This window comes from Brachyhypopomus gauderio, chromosome 1 (genome assembly GCF_052324685.1).
Source record: "Brachyhypopomus gauderio isolate BG-103 chromosome 1, BGAUD_0.2, whole genome shotgun sequence".
Taxonomy (NCBI): Eukaryota; Metazoa; Chordata; class Actinopteri; order Gymnotiformes; family Hypopomidae; genus Brachyhypopomus; species Brachyhypopomus gauderio.
In genome coordinates this window covers 24,203,620-24,229,022 of record NC_135211.1, presented here as the reverse complement: position 1 = coordinate 24,229,022, position 25,403 = coordinate 24,203,620, and the positions used below count along the sequence as shown (strand labels likewise).

The following is a 25,403-nucleotide window of genomic DNA, read 5'->3' as shown; positions in this document are numbered from 1 at the left end:
TTTTCCGTTTCAGCCTCGACACTTGGCGCCATCTTCCGTAACGGAGGTAAAATGACGACAGCTTATCATTGATATTGCCGTTGTGGTCCCGGCGCCATTTTTAACCACCTTTAATGGTTTGTACAAGATTAATTTATCATGTTAATCACACAAAAATAAACAACGAATAAATGGTTAATTTCAAGAGAAGCTTTCCAGTGTCATCACCTTATTGAACTTATAATCAGCGAGAACAAACCATTTTATTCCATAACTGAATTAACATTAGATAACTTCTTTTTTAAAAGAAAGAAACAGCATACATCACAAAGTATATTTCACACTTCTTCTGTCTGCTACAATCACTCAGACAACCTACATCAGGATTCTGTACAACCATCGCTAATGCAAGAAGCTACAGATCAGAGCAGATCTCAAGCTACAGAAAATCAGGGTAACCAGCTGTGTTATTGCTGGGATAAATAAATAACATATTAGACACATGTACCAAAGCAGGGTTCCAAAAAAATAAATGCAGACCATTTTGTTTAGTCCAATTAATGTAATTTGGTGAAAAAACAGCCCCAAAGCAAAGTTTTCTGATTAGTTCACGTTAGATGGCAACAGGGCTTCTGAAAAACAGAACCCCTCTTTACATTTGGGGAAGCTGACATCTCCCCACCTTGTATTTATGGGATGGAAACACCTGAGGTACATCTCTGTGTCATGTCCTCTAGACAAGAGAAAGTAAGTTTATAGGAGGAAATGTAAAAATACCAGAAAGAGGTGACAAGTGTCTTAATGTTTCCAGATAACAGTCCTATTAAGAAGAACATAGCACCAGAGCAACAGGGAGGACATACCAGAACTGCTGGGGACCAGGAAAAGGGATCTGGTGCATACTTGGTGCTATAACTCATGTGCAAAACTCAAAAGTCTTAACTATCCAAAGCATTTCTGTTTGGTCCTCATTGTGTGAAATAGTTTGTGGAGCAGTTGGTGCAGATGTAGTCCTCATTCTCAGCCTGCTCAGCAGACACACCCACACAAATCTGGTGGAACCACTGATTACAGCTGCCGTCACACTGGACCCAGTTAACCTGCAAGGAAAAGGAAAGAAGGCATTATATTACAGCCTGGGAAAGCACGGAGCCATCAATCGATCACACTGACCCTCACGCTTTTATATGAACTTGTACCCACCCTATTCTGGGCTACAGGAAGGGATTTTGGGCCCCATGAAAAGATATCAGATCAGGCTCCACCTATTTTCAATCTATTGTTTAAGGCCTCTTTCAGTCACAAGCCCATAATCAAAAAAACCTCCCCATACCCCAAGAGGGAAACCCTGGGATGCAAGTGAACTGACCTCATTTCCCTCAGGTTGCTGACATCGCTCTGCTGAGCACACCGACCAGTCCTCTTCAGAATCGTCGGAGTAGGACATGTCTGAAAGGGAGTTGGAAGGGGAGGTGGTCCTTTTCTCCTCACACCTCCTTTCCTTGATCATCCTGGGCTTCTTTTTTTTTGGTTTCTTGACTCTGTTTCGGTCTTGCTCATCAGAGTTTTCCTTCTCAAAGCGCCTCTTGGGGTTCTTTTCCAGCTTCTCAGTTTCCTTTAGCAACTCCTGGGGCACAGGACCATCCTAAAGTGACATGGTACAACATATTACTTTTCTACACAAACACCTACCAGTACCTTACAACTAACAGTCTATTTTGATGTTTATTTTAAAGGCATCATTTAAAATGGTGCTCTAACCTGTGCTTTGATGTGAGGTGGGCTTTTGTGGTGTAGGTTTTTAGGGGGCGGGCTCTTGGGGGAGGGGCTTTTGTGGGGCGGGCTCTTGGGGGAGGAGCTTTTGTGGGGCGGGCTCTTGGGGGAGGAGCTTTTGTGGGGCGGGCTCTTGGGGGAGGAGCTTTTGTGGGGCGGGCTCTTGGGGGAGGAGCTTTTGTGGGGCAGGCTCTTGGGGGAGGAGCTTTTGTGGGGCAGGCTCTTGGGGGAGGAGCTTTTGTGGGGCGGGCTCTTGGGGGAGGAGCTTTTGTGGGGCGGGCTCTTGGGGGAGGAGCTTTTGTGGGGCGGGCTCTTGGGGGAGGAGCTTTTGTGGGGCGGGCTCTTGGGGGAGGGGCTTCTGTAAGGCAGACTCCTGTCCTGAGCAATGTGGTACTGGTGGTCATGCTCACTGCTCTGTAGTGAGTGATGGGAGGGGGAAAGGTGGCTGAGGAAGCCCTGGTACAGCTGCTGCAGCTCAGGTAGGGTCACCTGCAGCAGGAGACCCTCTACCAGCAGATCCTCCAGGTCTGAGCTTAGGCCTGCAGACATTAAGCCACACAAATGTGTTCAGATAAGTCAGCAGATCATGTCTGCATGATGTCTTTTACACGATGGTAAAATTCTTCACTTACCACTGAGAGGAACACATGGATGTTGCATGTAGAAGGACCCATTGTTCCCTTCCGGGGTGAGAGATGAAGCCATCTCCGGTCTTATCTACAGATTGATCGTAAGAAAATGTTGAAAGCAAAAAACACAACAAAAAGACTGTACATAGCTTAGTAGGATATTTAGCCGCCTTTAAAACACAGAAACTGAGGAAGCTTACTTTTCCACCGAACTGCTGTGTGATGGGCGAAACCTGTTGCACCATGTGCTGCCAACGCACCGTCCTCTCAATCACAAAACGCAGCGCGTCGCCCTCAGGGAGCCGGACGCGGATGCGCTGCAGAGAGGCGAGCAGGGGCAGGACCTTGTCCAAGGGAGGCTTCTCGGAGCGCGTGCAGAGCGGGCAGAGCCACGGATGCCCTGCCTGTACCTCCGTGGCACCGGGCACACAGCCACTATGATAAGCATCGCGGCACAGCTCGCACTGGAGCATCGGGCCCGCCGGCACCGTACGGCACAAACACACGGTGGGGACGGGACTGCCGGGCACGGGATGAAACTTTGCTTCGTTCGTACTCCTCGTGACGGACAGGTTCTCCAGCTCCTTCAAACGCACCTCGCCAAGAGTGGCCATCTGTTGGAAGCGGATCCGTGGGTTAACAGACATGGCTGAGGAAGCGTGCCCAACACTCCATGGCTTTCATAGTGCACTACAGTGGTCTCACTCATGTGATTGACATTTCAGATCACAACATGGCAAACCAGAAGGTGAATTTATCAGAGGGGGGTGTGAGGAGTAGAAAGGGGGGACGTACTGCTGAGGCTGTGTCCTTGCTCTCAGAGAGAGCTCTCTCCACATCACCGAGGCAGTCCAGTTTTACACCTGGTTTTTTGCCGGTTGGCGAGACATCTTTCACTCTTTTAGACTTCGATTTCTGACACCCTGTCTCACATCTGGGGCACAGGACCTTGAAACCAAAGAGTGAATCAAACATTTTATTCCAACTTCTCCACACAATTCTACAGAAAACTGGTAAATTAAGTATTATCTTAATTAACGCAAATTAAAATCTAGATAGTAATAGCGTGGTGCATGTATGTTTAATTAACCTCCAGGAGTGAGAGGGAAGAGTTCTTCATCAAGAATGTCTTAGCTGCACTTTCCTTCCAGGTCTGCACCTCTGACACCAGGGTCTCCAGACGTGCCAGGGGATCCAACAGGACTGGTATGCTCTTGGCTTTCGAGACCAGATCAGTCAGGCTAGCTAGCACAGGGACACGACCTCCAAGCTACACACACACACACACGTACACAGACAGACTAATTACAAAATGATAAAATACCAAAATAGTGTGTTCACATCTGGTTCACAATGTGTTCATTTTGCAACCGGCATGACAGTCACCTGAAGGCCATCGGCTTCCCGTATCCAGTCCTTTGCCCTGTGGACGGAGTCTTTGAGCTGTAGACAGTTAGGCAGGTAAGCATGAATACCGTCCACCTCCAGCACAGCTGCTTCCAGAGTCTCCAGATCATACCGAGGCCTGGAAAGTACGGAAAATCCAATGTAAACTGACCCACACTAACTACTAATCCACAACTCTATGCCGCATGCATAGACGTTCCTCATTTCCACTCCTTTTAAATGATACTTATTTATGTATCTTTATTTATGTACTTAGTTATGTTCCAAGCCGTGAAGGGCACGGTGGGGGTCAGATCTGGTCTGACGTAACTGTGTACAACGTGCAGCTGTACTCTTCCCCCAGAGGAGCGGCACAAGGGTGAACCGTCCCATGACAATACGTTGATCCAGTTAATCTGCCAGGAAGCAGCTCTCGATTGTAAGGCTAGCCAAACACATTTTATCTCATCGCAACTTTGTTTGTTTTAGCCCTCATATTGGTACTGAATATACTGTTGCTGTATCGAAGTTAAAAAGGGAAAACACCACACATTTGCAAGTTAAACACTGTTCACGCTCTATGCAAACCCTATCGCCGTTAGAGTGTACTGTGCAGCCAGGCCGGTTTCTGAACTCATGACCAAGCCACAAAGCATCAACACAAGACTGTAATTAACCCGTCAAACATTTTCTTTCGCAGACCCACACAACACTCCGAGATAAGCCCTGCGGGAGCAGAACCGGACCTGGCTGTTAGCATGTTATGGGCCTTCTCCTCCCAGTGCTCGCACACGGTGAGCAGCTCCTGCAGACGGGCCATGGTCCTCTCCACGCAGGCATGTGGAGCCAGACCCACTCCCTGGTCGATCAACCTCCTCATGCAGTCCAGGCCCAGGCTGGTGGGCTGCTCGCTGGCCTGCCGCACCGCCTCTACCCAGCGGGCCTGCTCCAGCCGCTGCCGCAGGACGGTCAGCTCCGGCAGCTCCACATCCAGACCCGAGCCTTCATCCAGCAGGTCTTGCAGGGCAGAGGAGCCAGGCATGTCCTCTGCCAGGAGATCGGAGCTCCGCTGCTGGAAATGCTCAACGCGGCTCAGCAGTGCCTGAGAGAAGGAAGGCAGGGAGGTTACCACACGCACATGTGACCAACAGACCCTTTTCTGGGCCTTAATGAGTATTCGTGTTGGTGAAAGCAGGCGATGTGGACCTGTACCTTGAGGAAAGGGGCCTGTCTGATACTGCAGGGCAAGTCGTAGAGCTGCTGGACGAACGACCTCAGCTCTTCCACAGTGAGCTGGTTCTGAGACTTCCCTCCACCACTGCGATACCTAAAACAAACGTTTTTAAGGGTGTTGTAATTCACGGTACGTATGCAGGACATACGGATGCGAACAGATGAGCTACCTGGTCTGTCTCTTGCCGTTGAGCAGCTGCTGGGCCATTGAGGCACTCTTCTCTGCTTCCTGGATGATTTGGCGCAGATGCCGGAGCAGGTCTGTATCAAGATACGCCTTCCTCTCTGCTTCTCCGATCAGCCCTCGAAGCTCCTCCAAGTCTGATAGCGAAGGAGAAAATGAACCACCACCACCATCGCATTTTAATAGTTAATTTTGCTAACTAAAGTGAAGCAGCTCATATTATGCAAAGTATGTGCTAAAAGAAATTTCAAAAAACAATTAAGGAGTAAATGTAAAGAAAATTAACTACAAATAAATGAAGCAAGCAAAACAACTACAAATGATTAGAAATCAAAGACAGGAAGGATTTTGTAAGGATTGTAACCCACCACTTTTATTGTCTTGGTCAGCTTTTAGAATCTTGTTAACCTTCGAGGCCCAGTCATCGTACGACTCGGCGCGGGAGGCCACGGATGCAAACATTTGGTTCAACAATCCCAAGGTGAACTTGTAACTGCAACCAGGCAAAAAATAGAATAAAAAATTCAAATGCATCAAAAATAAAATAAATTGCGTCTACTCGAATGTGTTTTTACGAAACAGGCCGAAACGCTCAATTCTCGTTAAACTGCATCCACCATGCTCGACACTGAAGCGTCCAGTTGCTCACTTGAGGGTGTAGTTGCCAGCCGGGCAGCAGCACAGCTCCTCGAGGTGGTGCAGGCACACCAGCTGGCCAGGACTGCAGGGACAGGTGATGGCAGACAGGTAGCAGGTGGTCCGACACGCAGCGCACTGCCGCTCCTCATCTGGTTGGTCTTCGTAGTCCACCTGCTGGGAATGCCACACCCCCTGGGGAGAAGAGCACGCCCACCGTGGGATCAATTAGCAACGAAGAGCGGAGTGCGTGTGCAAAAACAAACGACAGCGTGGAAGGAAAAATCATGAAGGGGCAGATGGGCACACTCATTTTTCCAAGCTCCTTGGAACCACGGTGGCATACCATATCCACCGATTTATTAAGCAGTATCCGATGTGCCCAGAGCAACAGGGTCTGCCTGAGAAGGCTACAAAGACAACTCCCTCACCAGCTTGTAGGCTCTCTCCCGTATTTCCTTCTCCTGCTGGATCATAATGCCCATGTCCTTCTGGAGAGCAGAGGCCAGCTCTAGCTCCAGGTTCTCCACCTTGGACACCATATTACACACCATCTCGTCGTGTGAAAACACACAGTATCTGTGCAGGGAGCGGTAATGCTCCACACACTCCCGGCCCAAAGGCATCTGGAACAAAAGGAACCGCCGTGTTTAACCGCCGTGGAGATGTACAAACCGTGGAAGCACAATACTGCAGTGACATGCAGAAACACACTGCCGTGTGCTTTTACCCAGTCCACTGTGCAGAAGTTGACAGCCTCTGCAAAGTTGAAGCCCTGATTGAATCCACTGTGATAGGCTCTGGGGAAGGTGATGACAAACTCTCCCGCACACTGATTGGTGCGATAAATCTGGAGAAAAGAAGAAAAATAATAATAATTTCATAAAGAAATTAATACAATTTAATTGTATTCAAATACACCTGCATTGTGCCCAACTTCATGTTAACTGTATGGTGTGCTCACCGGGACTCCATGATCCATTAAGAGATTGGGGTTCATGATGGTGACCAGCTGGTGAAGTAAATCTGGCTGCGATTCAAAAAGCTCTGGAGCCAGTTTCTTCATCACTCCCTCCAGCTGTTCTGCAGCATAGCCAGGAGCACCATACCATGTCTTTGGCTCTCCCCTACACACACACAATCAACGACTGACATCAAATACATCTTACAAAGCTTTTGTGGTTTCTGGTTTTCAACAATACATTCTCATCACCCAAGTTGCTTCACACTTAAATTACACCAAGTCGTGAATGAGCTAATGACAATAAGGTCCGAGGCAAATCGGTTCCCCGGACGAGGCCGTTCCTCCATCTTGGTTTAGTCTCACCAGTGGAGATAGTCGAGAGAGTCTCACCAGTGGAGATAGTTGACGGAGTAGCTCCAGTGATCCTCGATGTGCCAGCAGAAGGAGGAGAAGCACATGCCCACGTAGAGCCAGGGCAGCTTCATGCCACAGATGTCGGCCGTGATGTGCGTCAGCACGGAGGCGTCCAGCACGGGCATGTTGTTCAGGTTCCACCCACTGCTGAGGTAATGCTGCACACACACACACACACACACACACACGATCCTTTAAGTGCATATAACTACCCAATTTAAGTTCAGTTCTGTGGCAACAGTGCAAGTAGGAGAGTCAGGTGTGCACTGGTGCAGACGGGGAGCACAGCACACCTCCTCATCAGGTGCCACTTTGAAGGAGCCGTTCATGACAGGGAAGCCGCTGCCAAAGTCCTTGGAGGCGATGTCTGCACCATACTCCACTGTGACATCCTCTTCGATGGTACTGACCAAACGCCAGAACTCTTTCTCCACCAGCTCAGTAGGGACCATCTGAAGAAAACCAAACAAAAACATCAGTGATTTTCTTCTTGACCAGCACACATCTAACAGAAGAACCATTTTAGATTTACTGATGCCGTATACGCAAATTAATATAGAACCTACATGAACAGGCATATTGAAATAGTCGGATTTGAAGGAGTCTGCCATATCTCCAAAAGAGCGAAGAGTGTAGTCTCTGGAGGCCTGCTCGAAGCCAAACGCAACCTGAGGCTTGCCACACTCCTGAAAGACAAGCAAGTGCACACGATCATAAAAAGAATACGGTCAGTTCACCGAACACCAATCACAGCCCTGAATTCACAGATGTGTAACGACCTCCGGGACAACAGGCTCATTTCAGCTCTTAATTATAGTCAAAAGGGTCCACAATGATACCATGGAAATCAAAAACTGCATTTACCCTAAAAAGGGAACGGTAGATGAGAAAAATACAGGAAAATGGTACCAAGAGAAAAGCAAAAACAGCCAGTTTCGACACAATGTCCCCAAGAGGTTAGGGTAAAGAAAAACAACCTTTGTTTTTAAGGCACGCAGGGCATTGTGGTTCTAGTCAGCGGCGGTGACGAGTACCCACCTGTGCCAGGCACTTGGGGCATCGCCAATCCCCTTTAGGGACCTCGGGGAGGGGCGGGATCAGACAGAAAGTGTGATAACTGTCATCACACCCATCACACAGCAACAGCCTGTCTTCATCACCGCCTCCAGCACACACCAGACACATGTACTGCTCCACCTGCACACACACACAAAGAAACCTTTTTTAAAATATATAATGTGCACACGTGACACCATAAAAAATAAATAAAATAATAATAATAATAAATTAATTAATTTAAAAACTACCATGGTAAAACAGTCTGGCAAACAAAAACAGGTGTGACGCGGTGAAGGTATCCCGTGTTTCTGGAAACATTGCAATACAGCCTTGTTACTGACCTTTGATTTATCATCAACTGTCAATGCAGGTGGCTCTACGGGCTCCTGTTTGACCTGGACTGGAATGCTTACTGAAACAAACCACGTCAAGCTTATTTAGATCATATTTTAATCAGGGAGAAAATGTGGACTCATGTGGGGACAAGCTATATTAAAGATGTTCAAAAGGCTAATTACCGGGCTCGGGTTTGGCCACATAGGAACCCATTCTTCTCCTCAGGTTGGGCTTGGTGTCACACTGCTCCGCATTCTCAGTCTTGGAGCAGCGGCCCTGACAAAGGCAAAGAGGGTCACCGAGGCAGCTTGTACCTCCGTCCCGAGACACAGCGTGCAAGCTGGCAAACCACCGCCACCCACGCTGCCATGCGGAGCACTTACCTCTGTGCGCTTGGCTCGGCGAGCAATGGTTGAGGTTTCTGCAGGCTGGACCGACTGTCGCTGGGGCAGGTCATGAGACTTGTACTCTTTATCTTTGGTGTCATTGGTAAGAGTGGGCTTCTGAGAGTTCTGTTGAAAGAAAGGAGGGGAAAAAAGGTTTAAACAATGAAACTAACCTCTGGTAACCTCTAGTCATCCCCAAATTTGTTTCAGTTTCCTATTTAAACAACACTTACACATGTGTGCAACATTCATTCATAGTGTAAGTGACAGCAGACAGAAACTTTGAGGTAAGAGCACGACTCAACAAGTCTGGAGTGTGGCGCTCATTACATGAACACAGGCGGCTGGAGGGAGGGGTGAAAGAACAGAGTATTACAGCTGTGGGTAGAGAATGTGTTTGTGTGGGTGGGTGGGGGGGTAATAACATCAGTGACAGAAATCTAACCACCAAACCACAACAGCACTGACAAAATGATGAGGAGGGGGAAATTAGGTCAATGTGTTAAAAATACATATAAACAACAACAACAACAACAACAAAAAAACAAACACCACCACTATTTATATGTACTATTCTTGTACCGAACTGCATCCATGTCAACTCCATGCACTTCACATCAACATATTACAATGTTTTAGCCGTTTTTTTAGCTTCCATGCACTGCATCGTCTGACTACAAGTTGGTTGAAACTATGTGGGTGCACACTGCTCAAGATAAACTGGGACAATGCTCCAGTGCTCACAGGTGCAGGTGGAGTCAGAAGACACACAAACAACTGCCTCTAATAAAAACGTACATGCAAATTTATTCTTCAGGAAAACAGAGAAATGAAAACACATCGAGGACATCAGAGAAGGTACACAAGATGGCAGACGAGAGACAACCGAAGGGGCATGCGTGTATCTGGCGTCAAGGGGAAGTGCGAGAGACCAGAAAGGGGGAAGGAACGTATTGTGGGAGGGTGATGGGGAGGAGCTGGGCTCCTTCAGCCTCACCGGAAGGTTGGCTCCTGTCTGGAACAGGGAGTATGGGTACAGAATCCTTTCATAGTGGGCACGCAGATGAGAGCCGATTGCCTTGCCAGGCGCGAAGCCCATCTTGAGAGAAATCTGGGTCCATTTGCGCTCTCTGCAGACTATGTCGAAGCCACCCTCCTCTGTCACCAGCTGCAAGAGACCCAGAGAGGACCAACTGTTTCACTCAGGCAAATGAAAGATGAAAATCTGAGCGCACTAGATGAGTGGAAGAAAAGGGAGGGGGGGAGGGAGGACATACTGTAACACCGCACCTTGTAGAGCTGGTAGAGGTCCAGAGACCTGCGCTCCACATGAGGGATTTTCAGCGTGCATCCTTGCAGCTCCCAGAACTTGGCAATCTGGTCTAGGAAGTTAAGCTTCACTCTGGTCTGAGCCTGAGAAACAAGCCAAATTCAACAGAAAACAGACATCAAAACAGTAACAGTTAGATCAGGAAGTAAACAACACCCCCCCCCCCCCCTTTTTTTCGACATTTTCCTTTCAGCTTAAAGCAAATGAGCACCTCTGTCCTTTCCTAAACACACTTCATAATAACCCTGAGGCTTTAAAGTCTGCTGTAACAAACTGGCCTAATGCTGTCCACAATAAACTTTGCATTGTACTGTAACTGACTGCCTTCACCAGAGAGCATGTAGAAAAGTGTGCCTGCAATGTGGAACCGCTTACAAAAACGGGCCCTAATGGGGCACATACCTCCAGTTCATTGAGCCTCTGTATGCGTGGAGTGAAATGCAGTCTGTCCACATCACAAGCAAATGGTGGTTGCCATCCCTAAAAAAAATTAAATAATGACATGCTGAGTTTATTGTGTCACACTCCACAAAAAGCCTGATATTAGCATCAAGATATTTAAACCGGATTCATTTTACATCAAGACCACCTTTTTATTTTCAATGCTTGAGCATATTATCATATTAGCAAGTCATGACTGCATCATTACATATCGGCAATAATTCTAGTAAATAATGTATATATTTCTTACAAACACTTTTCGCCAGGGCCGGAGTGGGCCCCTTTTTCAGTCCGGGAGTTTCATGCCCAAATCCGGCCCAAAATTATTTTCCCTCCCAATCGGCCCAAACTAGAGATTGACATGAGCCGGCCCATCGGGAATCCTCCCGAATCTCCCGATTAGCCACTCCGGCTCTGCTTTTCGCATTCTTTATGCATAGTTTTAAAATTCCTGAATATCCTACACACTGAAATCACACATATCTGTTATACGTGAATCCTCAGCAACAGGGCAATAAGACTTCATTAAAATCTCCCACCAACAGTGTTTGTAGGAAAGGGCTAGTTATTAGAACGGGAACTACCGCACCAAAGGAGAAAAAAATACATCAATAAAGACTGCGCTGCAATTTTATTTCTGCGCTGAGACATTTCTTCGTTACTAATAATAACTGGCCTTGAAATTAAATGACCTAATACGTCGCTGCCGCGTAAAGGCGTTAAAGGCCTAATCGTGTGCCAGGAGAAGAGTACAAATGTCACATATGTATTGTCCCCCTCCCTTCTCACCAAGATCTCGGTTTCAAGTAGAAATAGCCAAACGGCAAGTTCCATGCAAATCTACACCGTCTTTACACAACATGGAGGACAACAGCTTTTGACGAGCTACCACTTTTTTTTTTTAAACACACTGCACACGGTCAGGCCTAAAATGTATCCTCGTTCACACCCCTTGAAAGTATAGTATGAATATATATTTATTCCTTCTTAAAATGTCCATTTCCTAGTACAAATATAAAACACTGGACACGTAGCTACGTTTAAACTACGTTATTGGCCACGGAAATCGCTAATAGTTGGTCACTAAAATAATGGTTCAAGAGTCGATTGGAATCATAAAAACAATATTGAGAACAAACAACGCTACTCTTCTCAAGAGCAAACGACGTTAGCCACATTTCGGGAACAGAAAGACACAACAGCGTGACATGTTAAAGTGACGCTGACTTAAAAAATAAAGGATTTGAACTTGGGTGGAGTGAACTCTTATAATACACGTTTTAATCAATAAATAGGACGCAATCAAAGGTGGAAAAGTTGTAAAATAAATAAAAGTATTCGAAATCCAATTTGTTTTGCACCAAAATTTGGAGGCCTCCGATCAAACAAACAAAACTCAATGCTTCGCTTGTTCCTGTTTGGGTGGATGCCCCATGTACATTCGTGTAGCTAGACAATAACAATCACTATTTGTACTGTAGGCTATATCAAGCAATCGAAATACTAGCTAGTCTACACACGGCACACATTTCTTGAAGTCCTCCAAAAAAACTTGGAATTGACAATCTGTACTAAAAAAGTAACATTGCAGTAGTAATTTGTGCACATGCAGCTAAACGGCTGCAAAGACGCGCGCGCGCGCACGCCGTTCGTCGCGAGCTCGCTGGCTGCCTCTCTCCACCAGAGCCGCAATCCGCCATGTTGAAAACCTGTCTTCAGAAAAGTGTTTCGGACTTCGCCGTGAGGGACAATCAATGAGAAAATCGCACATTTGTTAACGTCTCAGTTGAACAATATACCAGTAAAAACTTACCTGCGGCGGACGTATCTTACAGATGCCGGTATTTTCTGCAATGGGGCGTATTTTGTTGATAAACACAAATGGGTCGGCAAATTCTTCCCAACTGGGCTCAAAGACAGGGCACTCCGGTGGTGGAATAAACTCGTTGGGTCGAGGTTGGGTCATTCTGGGGAACTGCATCCAAACGATGACATGTAGAAACTGCAATAAACCGTTTAAAGTTCAAGATAATTCACCAATTACTTTTGTAACTGTTTCATAATACAGAATGATTACACCTGAACTCCGACAATTAACATCCTCATCCACTTTGGAAACGTACACACGAAGGGACTGTTGACGTTTGAGTATCTTGTCTTGCTCCGCTTAAAAAAGTAGAGACCATCGCTTTACTTTGAGATTTTCCATTTTATGGCAGCAGAAGTCTTTCTGCTTACACGTAGTGTCGTATATAAAAAATAAGTAGTATAATATTTAAAAAAATAAGTACTGAGATGTATACATGCATATAACCACATTCGCTTTAAAACATCCATGAAGACACCACCGATCAACATCATTTTAGAAAACTTACATCCTCATCAAAACAGCGACTATAATGTCAAAGTGTCACCACAAGCTGGTATAATACATTTCAACATTTATTATAAAACATAAGAAAGATCTCACATTTCAGCCATCCTGTTGATCCATAGAACAGACGTACAGTAATCCTTGCAATTGCTAAAAATGTTATTAGGCTATTACATGAGAATCCTGTTGGAAAATGAAATCTTTCAACACTGTAAAACCTTTGTTTTTTATATCAAGGTATTTTATTTGTACTTCATTTGATATGTATGAGAGTATATCTTGCATTTCTTTCTGGATATTAACAGCAAAGTACATTACAAAACTGACTTGCGCGGATTGATGTACCACAACCGCGAGCTACATGGCGACCGGAACTACTTCTTTAAATGGACTCTTTCAAGTTGCCTACGGAAGTGGATGCTGTTGTTGAATGTCGTCCCGGTGGATAGCTAATGAAATTATTTAATACGTCACCTTCGGTAATACAGCTTTGACACGATTGCTGTTCTATCAAAAGTACCAATTTTATATGATCAAAACATATAATTTTCGTCTAGTAAAATTGACCTCAATATTGCAACCTACGACGTGCATTTGCATCGTCACTTGCGTGACACGAATTTGGAACGAGATACAACACTCCGGTGTGCGATATGTCGAAAGATAGTAAGTATAATAGCTTACCGATGTGTCGTAAGAACGCCTCAATCGGGAAAGCTTACAGACTAGCAACACTTTATAACACGTTTGTCCACCGAGGAAACGGCCATCACTGCATCATTCCATTCACACCGTATCTGTTAGCACGTACCACACGTCAGCGTGGAAGCAGCGTCGCCCAGCCGTGACACAGGACTACTGTCCTCTATAACTGACCAGGCCTGTCAGAAAAAATTTAAATATCTGCAAACCTTATCTCTTTATATGCTGTCTCAAAACTACCAAATAACTAGCTAAAGCTTAGTTCGTCGTTGTGTTTTTTGATACACACACACAAGTAAAATAGTTTTTTACTACCGTAAATAATAATAACTAATACAAATATCCCCCTCCAAAATACATTACAAAAATATATTCTATTTCTATTACATTTTTTTGCAACACACATTCACAAATATTGAAATACAACCTATCTGAAATTCATATACATCAGTTTATTTATTCAAACTCAACAACTGTAAACCGCCAATTCCAAAACTTAACAAGAAACATGGGCAGTGTGCCTTGATAAAAGAAAACTTATAGCAAAACCATAATGGGAGACCCAGATGTAATCCCAGTGGATACATAGCTTCTATTGTCCACATTGCCTCTTGGTGTCAAGCATCAGTGTTTGCACATAACTCACTGCCCAGAGGCTATTTTACTCTCATAACCTCAGTATACTGAGGATTGTTATTCCACTGTTGTTGTATACTGACAAAGCCACTTCCAGAAACCCACCTCCAGCTATTCTGCTGCTGGAAGATGATTGTTGGCTTAAAGTGTTGCACTTTTAATAGAGGTAAGTATATTACATATACTAGAGTATATAGCAAGCAGGCCTTCCAGTTGGAGTGTTAATTTATCCCAGTGCTTGGACAACAAGATTTTATTGAAGATGAGTTGTAATTGAGAACAAGGTGTCATTGTGAAAGATGTTTAATATAAAAATCCTCTATTAACAAAGAATTAACAAATTACATGGAAATAAAGTTAAAACCAAAATCCATGTCCAGTATATACCTGGCATTCTGATGATATAGGCCAGTGTAAATCTATAACCAGATCTATTGAGCATTTAAGAAATACATGACAATCTTACATAAACAAGCCTCACACATTACTCATGATTTACTCTATCCAGTGCTACATAGAACGTCTTCTTGTCATCGAGGTGGTGCCATCCAATGGGTCCAATCTCACAATCGGCACAGATAAGATACTTCACTTTACCCACATCTTTGGTGAAGCCAACATTTTCAAAACTGTACATATCATCTACCAGCCAGTGAGCTGTTAATGTGTCTCCATCGAATGTTCCATCAGACTGATTAATGGTCGTCTTCTTTCGCATTGAAGGCAGAAACAGCTGGTCATTGGAGATGGTTGTTGCACATAAACAAGGCACACACAAACATTGAGTTAGTTGTACTTATCTTACATGGGGAAATCCAGTTTGAATGATTAATTAAGAGGAATTCTCCTGAAATATTCCCCCCAATATCAGGTACTCATTACTAATTAGCTTTATTTTATTTTCCCTTTTTTGTGTATGTCTGAGTTCTCGTTGTTCTAGCCTACATTTCAAAGCATCACCGAATGTGGAAAGGTAAATTAACATTTTTTTTAACCATTGTTTTTGTTGGTGTTATACGCTACTCATGTCTTACCTCCTTTTCTGCAAATATGGCCATGCCTGGACATAGCACTTTGGAGCCGCAACGTTGGCACACCACTGACTTTATATTTTTCCCATCTTCTGAAACGAGAGTGGATGTGTCAACAGATCCCTCGCTGCGAGAGCTCGGATTACTTTTATCCATGATTGAAACTCGTACAGGCCAGACTACAAGAAAAGAAAAGAAAATGCATTTTTACAAATCGAACGCATGGTATTACTGAATTAAAGGTAGCAGAATACAAAAAGGTATTAGCAAGCTATACTTAGATAGCTAGCGGTTACTAGGTAAGCAGCTATCTAGCTATCCATTAAAAGAATACTCGCCTCTCTCACACCATTAGGAAATGTTATTGATCAAGGAAATATATAGTTGTCTTAAATATTTCCTCTTAGGTGCTGTAAACAAGTTTAAAGTATGTTATTTTTTTTATTCAGACCAACGGTTCATAGTTAACCTTAATTGCTACAACTATCCGGTAACGATTTAAGATGCAACCAAGCAAAGAAGACCGACTAGAAACAAATGTCGAACATAACGTTCCACTTCATAGTGTAGCGTTTCAAATAATTACAATATTGCTTGTCCTCAAATTAGTTAATTGTGTATTCCTAAACCCAATTCAGTTTATTATATGAATCAAAGGTCTTGTTTTTATTCTTTTCTAGATACTTTAAACATGAATATTTTACAATATAAGCAGCAGATCATCTATGAAGTTAACTTGCACTGTAACACTATTTCTTATTAATACTCCAATACAGCCAGTATTCAAATGTGTTACAGAAAAAGCTTCAAGTCTTTGTTTCAGCTGGATAAGCCAAAACAGAAAAAGCCATTCACATTCTAAACATTATTTCCAGAAAAGAAATGAAACAGATCTGCTGTTCATAAATATTTATTATAACATTTTACATTTGTGAAATGTATGACTTATCACTTCTACACAGAACACAACAAATGAACACACAGACTTAGTCTTTAATTGAGCCATGGTATCAGCTTATTTAAAAACAACTAGTTTTAATAAACAGCAGTTTGAGAAGTATCCTCAATGAGGAATGACCCTTAAATTGAGATTAGGAATAAAAGAAAATGTGTGCTTATATTAGAGACTAACAAAAATTACCAAGACTGCAGTTTTGGCCAATCTACTTAAAACGATTTCCGCTGGCCTAAGGCACAGGAATTCTAAAAGTGTACTACCTGCACAGACGTCGCCATGCAGTAGCTTATGTCTTAATTCTCAATATTATACTTTAAGGTGCAACAACTTTTTCTATTAACGTTTCCATTTGACCTGGTAGTAAAGATTCTGAAAAAGGAAAAGTGTCGCAAGCAAGTAGACCAATTGTCCCCACATCCCCCTGTCTGTCCATTGTGCGTTTTCCACTCGGGTATGATTCAAGGAAATAGATACAATTCTATTAATTAAAGGACAGGGCGATATATATGGAGTTCAAGCAGTGTCACATGATGATAAAACAAAACAGAGCTGCAGATGCATGTGTTGGGAGAGCAGCTTGGTTGAAAGTGCATGTGGATTAGAAAACAAATATTGCATTTAGTTCAATGGTGTCAGGGTAATATTTCAGCTATGAAATACGTATTTAGCTGCACTTTGCCTAAAATACATTCTCATAAAGATCAGTACACATAATCGACTCAAATAGAGTCTTTGTTTTGTCATGCCAGCATTCTTTCCTTCAGAACACCCACCACAGGATTGTGTGACCAGGGTAAAAGGATAAGCAATAAAACCAAACTGGAAGAATGAGGGAAGGAAACAGAAAATATATTTTGAAATAAACTAGGAGTGCAGAAGTCAAAGGGGTGACTGTGACCTTGGTTCCATTCATCTCTTTTCAGAAGGGATGTGTGGGGTGGGACCTCTCAGAGGAGCGTGTCATCAGTACAGCCCCCCTCAAGGCCATAGCGAAACTCCTGCAGGTTGGACACCCCATAAAAGTGGATGAAGGCTGCTGCCACCACAAGAACATGGAAAATCTGATGGGAGTGAAACTGAACACAGAAGACACAATCACATCTTGAGTAGAACCCATGATTAGCATTTAGCACAACCGAAATGGCATTAGTATCGATTAGTAGTATACATCTTTATTATATCAGATTTATGCTGTATTTGGATAACTTTGATACATTTTCTTTTTCTGGACATTTGTGATGCATACCAATGTAGATTTTATGACTAAATTAGCAATCCTTAGGATTCTTAAGCATTAACTGAAGTTTTAACTATTTAAATATATACCGTTTCAAACCCTTTCACATACATATTTACAGCATTATAGTAACACCGGTAAATGCTATAGAATATCTGGCAAGATCATGATCACCGTTTAGAGGCAGATCTCAACTCACCCAGATGTCGCACTTGCCGGGGAAATAACGCTCAGGGATTCTAGCAGCATACAGCCCTGCGCCTGTGATATACATTGCGCCCATTAAGTAGAACCAGCCCATCTGCCCCACTGTAGTGGCTTTAATAAAGCCTTCTTCGATGGTGAAGTGCATGGTGGGCACTATCCCACTCAGCCCCAAGCCCATAAACACTCCTGTTAGGGCACAATATTCAGCATGTTAAAGTAACATTGTACAGTGACTACAGACAATAATACCAAATGTAAAATATTAGTAATTATTAATGTGGATGTTTTGTTGGGGAGGGGGGTAGCATGCATAGAAAATCTAATTTGGCTGTTCAGATCCACAGTGCCATGCCCTCTCTCCAGTCAATGTTGGATCAGGAAGATGACTGAAAGGGAATATCTCAAGTTCCATGCCAAATACAACACTTCTTATACTTAAAACCAGATGTAGTCCATCTTGTTTTATTTTCCATTCAAGCTTGGCTGGATGTTTAATATTGTTTGGTTTGAACAAGCAATACCTGCTCTTCAATCTTGGAAATTCTCTCACTATGCTATGCTGTATTGGGAGATAAAGTCCTTGGGTGGTGCAGAAGGAACCTGCCTGCTCGCGTGGGCCTATGCCGAGGGGTGGAGAAACGGTCCCACTGGGCCACGATGATGGCTGCGATGCCCAACACGCACACGATTGTGAGGTAGATGAGGCGGGGCTGGGGGGAGCAGTAGAACGAGTAGTAGAGCCAGGGCACGAACGAGCCCATAATCAGTAGGGCAATGCCAGAGTAGTCCAGCCTGGGAGAGGACGAGAGAGAAAAAGAGAGAGGGAGGAACAGAGAGAGGGAGGGAGAGAAAAATCTCAACCTAAGACACTTGAAAACATCTTCCCATGGATGCAAACTCACTCGAGGCAGTGCACATACTTGGAGAAAGTGCGGGATACTTTCTCCGAGTGGCAGTAGACGGTGTGAAAGAGCCAGGAAAAGCTGAGGCAGAGAACAGCTCCCAGGAAGAACATCCCAAACACCACCTTCTCCTGCAGCGGAGCCATGAAGTACATGTTGGGTCGTAGCATGGTGAGGGTTCCCAGACACAGGAACAAGATCAACCCTGGGAGAAGACGTGAAAACATATCAATGAGGTAAGAAAAAGAATGAAGAAACAGTTCATTCAGTCACTCGATTGGTCTGTTTTCAGCTTGTATAACATTCTTTTTCTAGAGCCCTTTGCCCTAAATTATGATGTGAATGTGTCATTCGCTATCCCTGTTATACGCAAGAGGTTCACAACAGAAGCTACTCTCTACCCAAAAGGCTGCAGACCGACACAACCCACCGAGTAAATGGGTCCAGATGTTGCCAGTCTCTGTATGAATCCTGAAGATGCTCCCAAAGCAGGCCCGAAATGAGGGCATGGGAGGCCGGTGTCCGTGCAGGAGGTAGTCGTTGTCCTTAAGCCATTCTGGTAAAACGTGGAAGGGAATGACCCTCCACCGCCCCTCCCACACCTGCAAAATGTCACAAAGCAGCAAAACTCACACACTTGTTTGCTGGTTTTAATTTTGGACAGTGTCTGATGATCGTACCTTGTGGACAAACTCTTCCATCTTCTCCATGGCGTGGTGAGCCTGCAGGGGCAGGGTAAGGACCTCCGCCACCTCATTGTCTTCATTCTCCTCAACTTCCAGACCACTTACTCCCTGCTAAGAAAAGAAAACAATTAAACAACAAAAAATGACCACCACCTGTACAGAAAGTAGTGAGTCATGATCGATAAAGGAATATTGCACCTATTTACAGAGTGTAACGATTATAGGTCTTGCCTGTGTTCGGAGTGCGTTAGCCACCAAGGGCACTGGCTCCTCCAGGAGAGGCCCCAGCTCCATCAGCTCCACGTCAGTCGAGACACGGCAGTCCTCGGAGATACGGCAGTCTGCATCGCTCGCAGACGCGTTTCGACCTGGCATAAGTAGACCGCCCTGTGACCCGTCCACGACTGTTGTCTCCCACCGAAGCCTGCCACTTACGGTCACAGCTACGGAAACCAAACACACCGCTCAGAAAGCACTACAAACGTACACGACCACAGGGGACCTCTCACCTAAATCACATTCGAGCTCTAAACGTTGCGTTGTACGTTGAGCTGTTATTGTGCATTTAACACCGAGCTAGATATTTATCTCCATAGTTACCTAGGCTTGCCAACCAGCTACCCTGTGTTTGGGTAAATTAGCGTTAACCTACCTTTGCATTAATTGAATTATTTGTTGCTACCATGATGCATTATTATAAACGAAACAAGCATGACAGGCGACATGCAGTGTACTTGGTTCTTACATAGACCGCAACTAGCTGCTGGTTCAGGTGTATCAACTGGTTGGCATATCAGCGAAGCTTAGCCAGCAAGATAACAAAGCTACACCGACCGGGTAGCTAGCTTAGCCAGCTAGATAGGCAAGCCAATATGACTCATAAAACACTCAAGCTACCGTTACACATCACAACCTAGATCTAGTTTCAGACAGCTACCTGGTCTCCGAGGCAGAGGTAGGAGAAATCTGAATCCTTTCCGGTTCTCACGAACACAAGCTTAACTGCTACCGAGCTCCAGTATTGTCGGGAGAACAGAGTTTTCTGTTGGATAATGTCAGGCAGCAAATTTCAGGTCTTCGACGTTGTAAACAATGTCTGAGCAGCGCCATCTGCTGGACAGAACGATTCCTTCCCGTTATACTTGTCCACGGCCACCTACAAATGTGTCTACCTAACGTACGAACACTGACTGAAACCAGGAAGACTTCTAGATGTATTATTACCCCGATACGTTTTCATATTACAACGCCAAGAATATTATCAACAATAATTAAATGATTTAAAATGATACTATGGGGATTAAAATGTGTGTATTTACTATTAAAATATATGTGCTGACATTAATATATGCTCAATCATTACAATCACTAATACCCAGCAAATTCCTTTTTGCAGTGTCCAAGACTGTTCAGGATGTCCACAGAGATGTTTAAAGTAAATTTAATCAGTGATAGCAGTAAACTAATTTGTTTTCCCAACATGAAGCACTGTCTCCAAATTAAATGCTACAAATATGCAATCTCTAATAATCTTCAAGAAGGGAGCATTGTAAACACTGAAACAGTATTCCTTAATAGCCCATCTGTCACTCCTTTTACCTTACACCATGTTCAAATAAACAGGAAACAGCATTATTGCATTTTAATGAACTTCTTCCCAAATTCAAACAGCAGTGTATTTTATGCAAAAAGTGAAATGCTTTCAAAACCTTTGAATATGTGAAATACCACATGCAAAAAAACCTTACAAACTGACAAAATATATTTTACAATATTACATTACTGTGCAATAACAAAGTCAGTGTGTCACACACAAAGATCAAGCAAAAACCCAGCAGGAAACAGATAAGTGCGTATCAACAATTTAAGGCATGTCAATATTGATAGAAGTTTTATATTTAGATTATATACTTAGGAAAATATGTCTGTGCATAAAGCAAAACAAATCTCTACACAATATATATTTCTTATCTCTCAACAGTGCAGTAGCTGGAAGCGTTCAATATGAAGTTTGTATATCAGCATTTGACAGTTCATTTGTAATACCAAGGCTGTCACTCATAAAGCATCAGAGAGATTTGTAATTTGGATGCTCTGTGCTTTCCAGCCCATATATGTTTGATCTGAAAACCAAAGCAAAAAAATAGCTGTGTGTTTGCAGAGCTCTTGGCTGCTGTGACTAAGCATCGCCATCTTTGGAGTATCTCTGGGCAGAGGAGAACGGACAGAGGCTAGTAGATGAAGCGCTGGCTCTGCCTGTAGCTCAGCTTGTCCAGATTTGGATTGCAGGCGAACTGGATCATTGGAGGTGGACCACACATAAGGATCATGCACTCATCACTGGGAGGAGGCAGGTGCGCCTGGATCATATCTGTATTGATAAAGCCCTGGCTGTATTCCCAGTCTGTGGACAGAATGAACAAACACACACAGACACACACATTAAACTAGGCCTTTATGATATGAAGAAAATGCTGTGATGTGCAACAGCGCGTTTAGCACTGTGATGATGACTTGATATCTGTACAAATATTTACAATATTATTCGCCATTATATGACGTGATACATGTACAAATATGTAAGTGTGCATATTAGCTATACAGTTCCCATTTTTTTCTGCATTAGGATTATACTGCCAACATGCTCACTGAAAAACCTTTTATTGAACAAATTGCCCATGAAAAACCAACAAATTAAGAGATAATTTACATTTAGTTTATAATTAAAAGTAAGTAAGACAATTTAACTATAGCTTAATTTATTTTCCTCATTTGGTGTCATGGCTATAGAACATGCAAGGAAAAAGGCAAAAGCAATCTCTTCTATAGCTACAAGAGATTAATGAAAATAAAATCACAAAAGTGCACCAACGGGAACAAAAGGAAGCAAACATAACATTCAACAGAGGCATATAAAGAGCAGAACATAACCCACGGTGGCAGTCTGAGGGGAAGTGAATGGCTAGTCGGGCTTAATATGATTGGCCAAATGGTATGAATGTTTCACCTGATGTGTCACAAGAAAAATCTTACATGTGTCATGCACATGAATATTTATTTTTTTCTTATTCATTGCATCTTTTGCAATACTTTTATAGTGCATGTTCTTTAAAAATGGTGATTTAGTAGAGGTAGGACAGCATTATGAAGGTCAGGTACCTGCAGGGGCTTGGTCCACAGTGAACCACAGCTTAAACTTGTCTGGGTGTCTGGCTTGGATCTCCTCAAGTTCATCCCTCAGGAGAATGTCCTTTTCAGTCTGTAATTATAGATGAAGAAACCCACATGCACCAAACACACACACACACACACCTTTTGAATAAGGCAGCTCAGGACTGAGAAAAGCTAATCTTATTCAGTCACTAACATAAGCTGAGACAACAGCACGTCACACACCTGATTGGCAAACAGCAGGCAGCATTTCGTTTCATCGTTAGGGTTCTTCATAATGGCACGGATCAGCTGCAGCATGGGTGTTATACCTGCATGAACAGAGAATGAAGACTCACAAAGAACAGAACTAGAAACAACTATGGAACACAGCGTTCCATCTGAGCTATTACCTGTTCCACCAGCAATCAGACCGAGGGAGCTGGCCTTCTTGATCTCAGGAGGAGACTTCTTATCGGCCTGTATGGCAAACTGCCCTATCAGATGAAAATGCATCCAAGATTAGACTACATTTTTTCACAGTAGACATATTTTAGGTGTAGTGATAGATTAGAATTAGCCATACCATCCTCCTTGTATTCAAGCAAACCTCCTGGCCCTCTGAAGTCAATGACCTCTCCCAGTTTCAGGCTCTCCAGGTACTGAGACATCTTTCCACCTTCAGGGAATTTAGGGTTAACATTTCTGAAGTAGATCTGCAAAGTAATGCATACCAATGTTTACCACCAACTGAACAAACATCATGTCTCTGTTGAACTGACTCCTGTTTAAACAGTATCCAATAACTAGTTTGCTATAAGAAAGTGCGAAAAATCACCTTCACAACCAGATCAACAAAACCCTTGTCATCATCACTGGAGACTGGTGTGTAGGGACGCACAATTAGACTGCCATCAATCCGGGCAGAGAGGTAGACGTGTTTCCCTTGTTGATACAAGAAGTGCACTTTATCATAAAACTACAATAATGCAAGACATATTTAAAGCAAGCTAAAGCAAACATCATGGTCATACAGGTTTGAGTATCAAAGATTTCTCTTACCTACAGGTAAACCCAGAACATGCTCCATGCTCGGCAGAGCAAAGCGAAACTTGCGAGTATCATGGCTAATAACCTGTGACAGAAAAATACACCAAAATTGAATGACATACAAATATACTAATTAAGTATTACTCAACCCAAATAAAATGATTGTCTAGAGGATGTGGTAGTGGTCTTGAAAATGAGGTTAGGCACATAGTGCCATAACTGGATAAGAAGTGATTAGGAGGAATTGAGAGTGACAAATGTACAAATACCTCTTTGTCAATGAGTCTTAATTTGTATTTTTCAGACGGGTCAACCAAAGTAACCAATGGCTTCTTCTTCTTGCCAAGGTAAACGTAGCCCAGGAGAACCACAGTAGAAACTACGATCACAGCGACCGTCACTGTCACTGTCACAGGAGTGGTCTGAAAAACATCCATCTCGTTACTGGCAAATTCGAGTGGCTTGCATGACGCATGAGCATGACCAAGCGAACATCTATACGCAGTGCACGCTGTCTGGGCATGACCAAGCAAGGGCGGATACTTAAACTGAAGCCAGAACCCTTAGGACACAGTAGCAGACCCGTGTATCCGGGCTTTCCCCTATCGTAATGAATGCTGTAAATTACAATCGAGGGGAAAGGTTTCCTGTGTCGCACGCACAGATTTTGCTACAGCGGTTGAATTTTTTTATTGCCAGTAACGTAACATCGATCATACAATAGGCCAAATGTCAATCATACGCGAGGCCAGTTAGAATATACTAGCTAGCTCAACCGACCCTTTCTAATTCCCGTCAAGCAGCTTTATTTGAACACATTTAATACTATTCAGTAGGGATGCCACTTTGCATCACTGTAATAGCGGTATAAGCTTACGTTAGCTTGTCTTTACTTCTGGAAACTTTATATGCTTTTACCTTTTCAATGTTCTTTATCTATGTACTTACCAATGGGAACGACATAATAACTGGATCTGGATCACCGGCAAACAACCGTGCAAAGCCCAACAAAATGCGAGTGTGGCGACTCCTCAAGCTGCAGCTGAAAACGAGACACACCTATTGGCATAAGGAGCGCCTCCACACACAGCTCCGTCCTCCCACGGGTTCGTCCTGCGTCTCAACCTCATTGGACGGATCAGAGGAACCAGAACCGTCCGTCAGCAAACGTTGGACAGAACGATAAAGTTTTATTGTAGATCTCCATAAGCCTTATTCTGCCCGAAACATATTCATATTATTATACCACTTGATAAAGTTGCTGGACGAAGACTAGGCCTTATTTGAGCCCCTTGATTTACCATGCATTAATGCAAGTTAAAATTTCCAGGCAACGGGACTAGACACCAAAAATAGCTCCCGAGTCAGCCACCTCTAGCCAAAGTACATGTCACTCGCATCAGTCACGTCCACACGAATTAAATTATGAACATGGTTTTATCTTACTAGGCATGTCTATTTAAATGTCATTAAAAAGATCCACATTTATTTAAATTGATCATATAAATGACTGTTTTTATCAGGCGTACATGATAACTGCTAAAGGATCTTTGGAATGGTGGTGGTGTAGAATGGCAGTTTGGAAGAGTTTTGTAGTCAAACAGCGGCATTCAGTGTGCGCACTGTCCGCTAAAATTTTCCATTATTTTTATCCTCACAAGGCTATTGTTTTTTTAGGAACACACCATGTGCTTACGGAAGCTAGCGGACATTTCAAAAT

The 25,403-nt window shown here is 43.6% G+C and overlaps 4 protein-coding genes and 1 long non-coding RNA gene across 7 annotated transcripts; 1 reads left to right on the top strand and 4 right to left on the bottom strand.

The window, feature by feature from the left end:
• Nucleotides 1-223: 223 nt before the first annotated feature.
• Nucleotides 224-12,889, bottom strand: kdm5ba (lysine demethylase 5Ba). Its single transcript, XM_077004445.1, has 27 exons — nucleotides 12,564-12,889; nucleotides 10,712-10,789; nucleotides 10,270-10,392; nucleotides 9,977-10,147; nucleotides 8,977-9,105; nucleotides 8,776-8,869; nucleotides 8,599-8,669; nucleotides 8,237-8,395; nucleotides 7,765-7,884; nucleotides 7,492-7,650; nucleotides 7,175-7,356; nucleotides 6,785-6,947; nucleotides 6,551-6,670; nucleotides 6,252-6,446; nucleotides 5,834-6,015; nucleotides 5,553-5,677; nucleotides 5,171-5,321; nucleotides 4,980-5,094; nucleotides 4,514-4,869; nucleotides 3,768-3,906; nucleotides 3,472-3,651; nucleotides 3,177-3,329; nucleotides 2,582-2,995; nucleotides 2,385-2,469; nucleotides 1,741-2,291; nucleotides 1,349-1,624; nucleotides 224-1,079 (listed from the first exon to the last, which is right to left on the bottom strand). Exons 1-27 carry the CDS (start codon nucleotides 12,729-12,731, stop codon nucleotides 948-950), a joined length of 4,791 nt encoding a protein of 1,596 aa, XP_076860560.1. The 5' UTR covers nucleotides 12,732-12,889; the 3' UTR covers nucleotides 224-947.
• A 1,227-nt stretch (nucleotides 12,890-14,116) lies between these two features.
• rabif (RAB interacting factor) lies at nucleotides 14,117-16,035 on the bottom strand. Its single transcript, XM_077004449.1, has 3 exons — nucleotides 15,832-16,035; nucleotides 15,497-15,672; nucleotides 14,117-15,195 (listed from the first exon to the last, which is right to left on the bottom strand). Exons 2-3 carry the CDS (start codon nucleotides 15,647-15,649, stop codon nucleotides 14,947-14,949), a joined length of 402 nt encoding a protein of 133 aa, XP_076860564.1. The 5' UTR covers nucleotides 15,650-15,672; nucleotides 15,832-16,035; the 3' UTR covers nucleotides 14,117-14,946.
• Nucleotides 16,036-16,387: 352 nt separating this feature from the next.
• On the bottom strand, nucleotides 16,388-20,577 carry adipor1a (adiponectin receptor 1a). Of its 3 annotated transcripts, none has more exons than XM_077004446.1 (8): nucleotides 20,421-20,577; nucleotides 19,715-19,926; nucleotides 19,478-19,594; nucleotides 19,228-19,399; nucleotides 18,816-19,002; nucleotides 18,500-18,687; nucleotides 17,888-18,081; nucleotides 16,388-17,527 (listed from the first exon to the last, which is right to left on the bottom strand). In XM_077004446.1, exons 2-8 carry the CDS (start codon nucleotides 19,856-19,858, stop codon nucleotides 17,399-17,401), a joined length of 1,131 nt encoding a protein of 376 aa, XP_076860561.1. In that variant the 5' UTR covers nucleotides 19,859-19,926; nucleotides 20,421-20,577; the 3' UTR covers nucleotides 16,388-17,398. The 3 variants fall into 3 exon arrangements, with proteins under 3 accessions (XP_076860561.1, XP_076860563.1, XP_076860562.1); XM_077004448.1 differs by having other exon boundaries at nucleotides 17,888-17,949; XM_077004447.1 differs by having other exon boundaries at nucleotides 19,478-19,591.
• On the top strand, nucleotides 18,922-19,243 carry LOC143513542 (uncharacterized). Its single transcript, XR_013130637.1, has 2 exons — nucleotides 18,922-19,033; nucleotides 19,206-19,243. It is a non-coding gene; the product is annotated as an uncharacterized LOC143513542 (long non-coding RNA).
• A 533-nt stretch (nucleotides 20,578-21,110) lies between the features above and the next one.
• cyb5r1 (cytochrome b5 reductase 1) lies at nucleotides 21,111-24,986 on the bottom strand. The gene is made up of 9 exons (XM_077004444.1): nucleotides 24,632-24,986; nucleotides 23,953-24,105; nucleotides 23,696-23,768; nucleotides 23,472-23,578; nucleotides 23,220-23,349; nucleotides 23,047-23,130; nucleotides 22,880-22,965; nucleotides 22,643-22,742; nucleotides 21,111-21,887 (listed from the first exon to the last, which is right to left on the bottom strand). The coding sequence occupies exons 1-9, from the start codon at nucleotides 24,644-24,646 to the stop codon at nucleotides 21,715-21,717; spliced, it is 921 nt and encodes a 306-aa protein (XP_076860559.1). The 5' UTR covers nucleotides 24,647-24,986; the 3' UTR covers nucleotides 21,111-21,714.
• Between the last annotated feature and the right edge of the window lie 417 nt (nucleotides 24,987-25,403).

Excerpts from the sequence above, each read along its gene's own strand:
- kdm5ba (XM_077004445.1), bottom strand. The coding sequence starts at position 12,731 with ATGCAGTTCCCCAGAATGACCCAACCTCGACCCAACGAGTTTATTCCA. Across the intron at positions 6,447-6,550 it reads ACTTCTGCACAGTGGACTGG|ATGCCTTTGGGCCGGGAGTG; the intron begins GTAAAAGCACAC and ends CTTTTGTTCCAG. Across the intron at positions 5,322-5,552 it reads TGACCAAGACAATAAAAGTG|ACTTGGAGGAGCTTCGAGGG; the intron begins GTGGGTTACAAT and ends CTTCGCTATCAG.
- rabif (XM_077004449.1), bottom strand. The coding sequence starts at position 15,649 with ATGGATAAAAGTAATCCGAGCTCTCGCAGCGAGGGATCTGTTGACACA. Across the intron at positions 15,196-15,496 it reads CCATATTTGCAGAAAAGGAG|CTGTTTCTGCCTTCAATGCG; the intron begins GTAAGACATGAG and ends TCCAATGACCAG.
- adipor1a (XM_077004446.1), bottom strand. The coding sequence starts at position 19,858 with ATGCCAGGTCGAAACGCGTCTGCGAGCGATGCAGACTGCCGTATCTCC. Across the intron at positions 19,400-19,477 it reads TGGAAGAGTTTGTCCACAAG|GTGTGGGAGGGGCGGTGGAG; the intron begins GTACGATCATCA and ends GACATTTTGCAG. Across the intron at positions 17,528-17,887 it reads CCGGCAAGTGCGACATCTGG|TTTCACTCCCATCAGATTTT; the intron begins GTGAGTTGAGAT and ends TTCTGTGTTCAG.
- cyb5r1 (XM_077004444.1), bottom strand. Across the intron at positions 23,350-23,471 it reads TTGTTGATCTGGTTGTGAAG|ATCTACTTCAGAAATGTTAA; the intron begins GTGATTTTTCGC and ends ATTACTTTGCAG. Across the intron at positions 22,743-22,879 it reads GCCTGCTGTTTGCCAATCAG|ACTGAAAAGGACATTCTCCT; the intron begins GTGTGTGACGTG and ends CTATAATTACAG.